The sequence below is a fragment of the Orcinus orca genome, chromosome 15 (genome assembly GCF_937001465.1).
Source record: "Orcinus orca chromosome 15, mOrcOrc1.1, whole genome shotgun sequence".
Taxonomy (NCBI): domain Eukaryota; kingdom Metazoa; phylum Chordata; class Mammalia; order Artiodactyla; family Delphinidae; genus Orcinus; species Orcinus orca.
The window spans coordinates 78,494,538-78,501,162 of NC_064573.1; the positions used below are offsets into that span (position 1 = coordinate 78,494,538).

Consider the following 6,625-nt stretch of genomic DNA (forward strand, 5'->3'; position numbering starts at 1 on the left):
CGCTCCCTGGCCGTAGGGCCTGCGTTGCCTCGGTACAGCTTGTAGGCTGCTGGGAGGCTGGGCAGTTACCCTGCGTGAGTCCTCCCGCAGCTTTCCTTGCTGTCCGACCCTCTCGGTTTCGCGATGCCGGTGGACCTCAGCAAGTGGTCCGGGCCTTTGAGCCTGCAGGAAGTGGACGAGAGGCCGCAGCATCCGCTGCAGGTCAAATACGGCGGTGCGGAGGTTGACGAGCTGGGCAAAGTGCTGACACCCACCCAGGTACCCAAGGGCGGCGGGGGTGCAGCTACTGGAGGCTCAGAGTCTCTCAGGTCGGAGGGGCGGGGACCCAGTGGAGGTGGGGAGGGACGTTCCGGCCTCCGTGCGCCGGATCAACCGAGGGAAGGGGGTCGCGGTGCCCAAGCCGCAGGCCTTCTGACCGCCCCCTCCCCCCACCCAGCCCTGGGAACCCGGCACGTGGCAGGCGGGGCTCGGCTTCGGAAGAAATTGATCCGTTTTCCCGGGACTTCGAGGCGCCGGCAGTGGCATAGGCCTCGAAACGGCCCAGATCGCTGCGCAGGGGAGGGGAGGGCGCCGTTCCCTGGAGGGAGTGGGGAGTGGCCGCCCACACGTCCCCAGAGCCTCCCCTCGGTGCTCAGGAATTTAGGCCTCAATTTGGGAAGTAAAAGCCCCACCCGAGGGCATATGACGCATTATGTAAGCAGTGAGCAGCGGTGAGCAGCAATGCCCAGAGATTCTTCCCAGTAGCGTGAAGCCGCCCCAAAGGTAAATGCGTTCTGCAGCTGGAAGGCTCGAGGGTAAACGGCCTTGTTTTACTGTTTGGCTTCTGGCGCCCACGGCTGAGGCCTAACCAGGTCCTGGCTGCTGCAAGTGGGGAAACTAGGTGCCCGACGCCGTGGCGAGTTTTTGGTTCCGAACCTCTGGAACAACAGTGCGAATAAACAGTTCCCAGATGGTTTATTGGTTTAGACGTTTACAGAGTTTATTGTTTTGGGTGTTTAAAGTGCCCATCTCGCAGCCTCTCTTTCCAGACTCACTGTCCACGTCTGCCCACCTTGGTTTTCTCATTTTCTCTGCTCTTTTAAATATCTCGTTAATTCAGATTTCACTTTAGCAGGCCCCAGGTAACGTGGTCACCAATCTAGAGATCCTGTCATTCCAGGTAATGTAAGGTTGCAGTCAGCACGAGCGTTGAAATCCTGACCCATCGTCTTTCTAAGTCTACTAGCCCCATATTGTTGTTGGGACTAAAATAAATAATGTATATTAAATGTCACATCCTCGCTCTTAATAGAGTCGATATACTTGAGCTTTAATTAATAATTTACTGTGCTTGACCTTTAAGGAATCTGAGGTCAAAGAAAGTATTGGTTTCTTCAACATTTCTGACTTAAACTCCAAATCTGTTCCTTCCTACAGGTTAAGAACCGGCCCACCAGCATTGCGTGGGATGGCCTCGATCCAGGTAAACTGTATACCTTGGTCTTGACAGACCCGGATGCTCCCAGCAGGAAGGACCCCAAATACAGGCAAGTTGGGGAAAGATGGGAAACAGCAAGTCATCCACATGTGACCCAGTGCTTCTTGCACTGTGTAAGTCCCTTACTGGACATGCTGTGGTGGCAGAAATAGACCCGATTTGGGGTGTTCACGTCCATGCTTAAGCCTGAGTGTGCATTTTCCTCCCTTTCACTCCCTAGAACAAAAGTCTAGAATCTATAGCCGAGAGCTAGATCTGCCCGAGACCTTTTTTTGTATAGCCCCATGAGCTGAGAATGACTTTAACATTTTTAAATGAATGGGGGAAAAAAATTGAAGAACAATAATACTTTGTGACATGTGGAGATTACATGAAATTCAGATTTTGGTGTCCCTAAACAAAGTTTTGTTGGAACCCAGCCACGATAATTTATTTATGTCCTGTCTGTGGCTGCTTTCAGGCTACAGCTGCAGAGTTGAGTAGTTGTGATAGAGACAGTGTGTTGCACAAAGCCTAAAACATTTACTGTCTGGCCCTTCACAGAAGTGTGCTGACCCCTGCCCTAGAGAGTCGGAAGGAGGGAGGGAGTGGCTGGGTCCTCTCTGCTGGCCTTAAGAAGGTTTGCTCTGGCCGAGAAGGTGGGGCCATCTGTCTTGTCTGTCACTGCATCCTGGTGTGGAGCACGTGCGTGCTGCACATTTGCTGGCTGCGCCCATGCGTGCATAATAACTTCCTGCGGTGCTGATGGTCCTCTGTTCCTCCATGTAGGGAATGGCACCATTTCCTGGTGGTCAACATGAAGGGCAACGACATCAGCAGTGGCACGGTCCTCTCTGATTATGTTGGCTCTGGGCCTCCCAAGGGCACAGGTCAGTAAAGGCTGCTTTTGGAGGGAGATGGGTGGGGACATCAGGATTGGCCTAAAGTGCTACAAAATTTTAGTCTGGTTCTTAGAGTTTTATTTTTATTTATGAGAGCCCTTACCCTAGTGGAGACTTTAGGCAACTCGGTTCCCCTCTAAGGCAACTGCCTGTCAGGGACGCTCAGACCTGCTGTAGTGTCAGGTGGCTAGAGCCTTGGGTACCAGTTAGATGGATGTTCTTTTAGCGCTGCCTCTCAGCTGTCAGGCCTTTAGCAAGCAGGGAAGTTGGTGAAGAGATACCAAGGAAGCAATGTTACAGAATGCTGAGAACAACTTCCCAGGGGAGCTACACGTGGATTAAACAGTTAAATCAGCTAAATTCCATATTCAGCCTTTGCCCTGTGGGTTGAGTTTCTAGTTCCCATGAAAGGTCTCAGAAATGGTCATAGTTTCCAAATTAATTATAAAAAATTGGCTTTTTTGTCATTTCGTCTTTCTATCGAAAATCTAGTGTGGTATCTTGAAAAGATTTGGTTACTAAGGACTGTATTGAAGATACACACACATAATGTATTGCCTTAGGTTATGTATTATATATGTAAGGAGAGAGAGAGAGAATACTGTATTGAACCTCTCCAAGGTGGGTAAGTGCTGCCTAGGCTAACAGTGGGAGATGCACTGTTATTGCCTGTCATGCATTACAGGTGTTTCCATTTCCTGAAGCAAGGGAAGTGGAGCACGGCAGAACACTCGCTCTTGTACACGTTGTCCAGCCATGAGTTACTCTGAAGAGGTATAAGGCCCCCGACAAGGGACCTTGTGTTTTATCTTTAGGCCCAGAAACTTCAGATGGCTCCAGGCCCTCTCATGCATTCATAAGAGGATGGGAAAGGGACAGCTTTCCCAGGTATCTCTTAAGTTTTCTGGGGCAGTTATAAAACTGCATTAGGCAGTTTAATTATGGAAGATACACCCATGAGAATAAAGCAGTTCTCTCAAGCAGGAGCTGTGTTCTCATTAACAAAAAGAGCTTCAGTAACTCACTTTTTTCTTTTTCGTATTTGTTTAGTCAGGTATAACTTACGTATAATAAAACACACAGATCAGAAGGGTTTAGTCAGTGAACATTGACCAATGCACACATCCGTGTGAGCACCATGGAAAACAGGATGTAGGATAGTTTTGTCACCCCAGAAAGTTCTTAAGGCATCTTTTAAGTTAAATTATCCCAGAGCTAATTATTTTCTGACTCCTTTCTATGGATTACTCTTGCTGTTGTTGTATTCTTATAAATGGTGTCATGCAGTATGCATTTGTTTTCGGTGACTGGTCTCTTGGACTCAAGGTAGTAGCTTTTTCCTTTTCATTGCCAAGTGGTATTCCATTGTGCGAATATACCACAGTTTGTGTAGCCATTCCCTGGACATTTGGGTTGTGTTTCCAGTGTTTGGATATTATGAATAAAGCTGTTGTTTACACTCTTGTCCTTTTCTGGGCATGTTTCCATTTCCCTTGGGTAAATACTTAGGAGTAGAATTGTTGGGTCATAGAAATCCAAAATGGTTGAAAATTTCTACACTCTAATCAGCAGTATAGGAAAGTTTCAGTAGCTCCATATAAGTTCCATGCCATATGCAGATCCATACCAAGACTCATCCACGTGGTAGCATGGGGCAGGATTTCCTTCTTTTTTCAAGGCTGAATAATATTCCATCATACGTATATACTATATTTTGTTTATCCATTCGTTCATCAATGGACATTTGGGGTGCTTTCTTCTCTGGGCTATTGTGAATAAAGCTGCAGTGGACTTAGGTCCCTCTCATAAATGGGGTGGTCTGGGTCCCTCCAAGTTGGTGCATTCCCCGAAAATGGGTGATGTCTCCCTCTCACATGCCTAGCTGTGTGTACATCTTCCCTCCCGCCTCTCCCTCCAGGCCTTCACCGCTACGTCTGGCTGGTTTACGAGCAGGACAGGCCACTGAAGTGTGATGAGCCCATTCTCAGCAACCGATCTGGAGACCACCGTGGCAAATTCAAGGTGGCGAATTTCCGCAAAAAGTACGAGCTCGGGGCTCCGGTGGCCGGCACGTGTTACCAGGCCGAATGGGATAACTATGTGCCCAAACTGTACGAGCAGCTGTCTGGGAAGTAGAGGAAAGCCAGGAGATGGACACGGTCCCAGAGTTCCCAAGCAGTGTTTCAGTTTAGTGATGCATGTAGATTTCTCCCCTTCCCCCTGCCTGGGCCCTGAGCGGGCAGATTTAGGTTTAGGGTGACTTTTCCTTCTGCCTGTCCTCTGTAATTCTAGGGGGTTTACGTTTTGATCAAGTTTGAACTCCGTTTTGGTGGGGGATATTTTGGTACTAGGATGGGGTCATCAAAATGTTAATATAAGAATAACAACCCAGACTTAGAAGAAAAAAATTCTGGTAAAAAGACCAGGTCTGCAGTATTAGAACAGAGCATCAAAGAATCTTTAAGGGAGGCTGAAAAAAAGAAAAGGTTGATTGCCTCTGCCTTTGTGAGCCCGAGCCCAGGATTGTCTGTGACGGCATCTTCTGGCATGTGTTTTCACAGCCCTGTCTCTCACGAAGACAACCAGGGGCCCAGGGGCCGGCACGTCTGCTAGCCCCCCACGTGATACATTTCAGGCTGGTTATTGGGTGTCAGTGTCCTGCTCTGGCTCCTTTAAAGAGCAATACTGAAAAAAGCAGTAGGGAGAGAGTTGCTGTTAAAGCTTGGCCGCAATAGGGAGAGAGTTGCTGTTAAAGCTTGGCCATCTAGATGAGCTGCAGGGCTGAGTGAGAGGTCATCAGAAATCCGAAAGTCTGTGCCTGTTAAATTGATCACTCTTTGCTGTAAGAAAAGCCGGTCTGGAGTTGCTGAATGTTGTGTTAATTCTGCTATTTGCTTATAGTTGAATAAAAATAAAAACATTGCGTAGTTGAATCCGGCCTCCAGATATTTTGCCCTTTTGGGTGTGGGATTTCATAAATGTGGGACGTCAAGAGACAACCTCTAAGGGTGAGTAGCCCCTTTCCCTGATCAGCATTGACAATTGGGACGTGATTCAGGAACCATACAGAGGGCTCGTCCTTGTACATGTGCCATTAAACTACAGCAGGAGCAACCATTAAAACTGGAGCTTAAAAAAAAAAATCACAAAACTTTAGGCTAAGACTTCTTGCCTGAAAATCACCTTTGCTTTTTGTAAGTGATCTTTCCCACCTGAGAGTGAAGCTGGTTGGAAACCTTCCCCCTTGGTAGTTCTGTATAGAAACCATAACAATGATTAAGAAATAGCCCACACCTCTCATTGTTCTGATTGTGATCCATATAGAATCAGTACCAAAAAAGGGAGGGGAAGGGGAGCCAGGGGGAGATTACTTTGATACCATTTGATGTACCAAAAGAAGGGAAAGGCATCTGAAGGTCTGTTTCACTGACCTGGTCTGTGATGGAGAGGCATCCTGGTCAGGCCTGGCAGGTGTAAGCAGGGCTGGGCCTTTCCCCACCTTTTGCTGCAGTTACTTTCTTCTCTGAAAAAACTGTTGGAAACGTTGCCTCGTATAATCTCTGGGGGCGAGTAAGGTAGAGAATAATTTTTTTTAACTTTGGGGTTTTAAAATTCAACTTTAAAATAATATTTTGTAAAACAAAAGTTATAAAGAGAACAACTACCCTGTCGACCTTAAAAATAAATGTGAGAATTAAGACATGCACATGGTTAAGACAAGGCAAACGGTACAGGAAGAAAATGCCTTCCACCCTCCAGCCTCCTCCATTGCAGTTGGTGGCTTCTTGTGTTTTCTTTCAGAAGCAAATATAAAGATTCGTATCAGCATATGTCTACACATTTATCCTTTAAAAATTATAGTCTTGCTATGCATACTGGTATACGTTGTTCTGCACTGTTTCCCCCCAACTAATGTACCTTCATGTCATATATATTCAGATTACAGGTCACCACAGTTCATGTTATTTTGAACAAATAATCTATTTTATAGATGTTCCATAATTAACTAGTCTAGTCCCCTGCTGTGGTTAGATTATTTCTGGTTATTTGCTATTATAAAGAGTGCTTCAGCAAACATTTTTCTATGTGTATAAAACTCTTTTGCGAGTAATTTAGTGGGGTAGATTCCTAGCATTGACAGCAGGTCAAAGGGTATATACATTTTCAGTTTTGATACTGACAAATCACCCTCCAAAATGATCACACTGATTTTATTCATGTCAGTGGTATATGTAAGCACCTACTTTTCCATCCTCTTACCAGTCTT

At 46.5% G+C, this 6,625-nt stretch overlaps 1 protein-coding gene across 1 annotated transcript; it reads left to right on the plus strand.

Moving 5' to 3' along the window:
• PEBP1 (phosphatidylethanolamine binding protein 1) lies at positions 1-5,291 on the plus strand. Its single transcript, XM_004281482.4, has 4 exons — positions 1-258; positions 1,417-1,526; positions 2,246-2,346; positions 4,277-5,291. Exons 1-4 carry the CDS (start codon positions 124-126, stop codon positions 4,492-4,494), a joined length of 564 nt encoding a protein of 187 aa, XP_004281530.1. The 5' UTR covers positions 1-123; the 3' UTR covers positions 4,495-5,291.
• The last annotated feature ends 1,334 nt before the right edge of the window (positions 5,292-6,625 follow it).

Bases quoted from the DNA above. Each gene is read 5' to 3' on its own strand.
- PEBP1 (XM_004281482.4), top strand. From the start codon at position 124: ATGCCGGTGGACCTCAGCAAGTGGTCCGGGCCTTTGAGCCTGCAGGAA. The intron at 259-1,416 runs GTACCCAAGGGC...TCCTTCCTACAG, and splicing joins AAGTGCTGACACCCACCCAG to GTTAAGAACCGGCCCACCAG. The intron at 2,347-4,276 runs GTCAGTAAAGGC...CTCTCCCTCCAG, and splicing joins TGGGCCTCCCAAGGGCACAG to GCCTTCACCGCTACGTCTGG.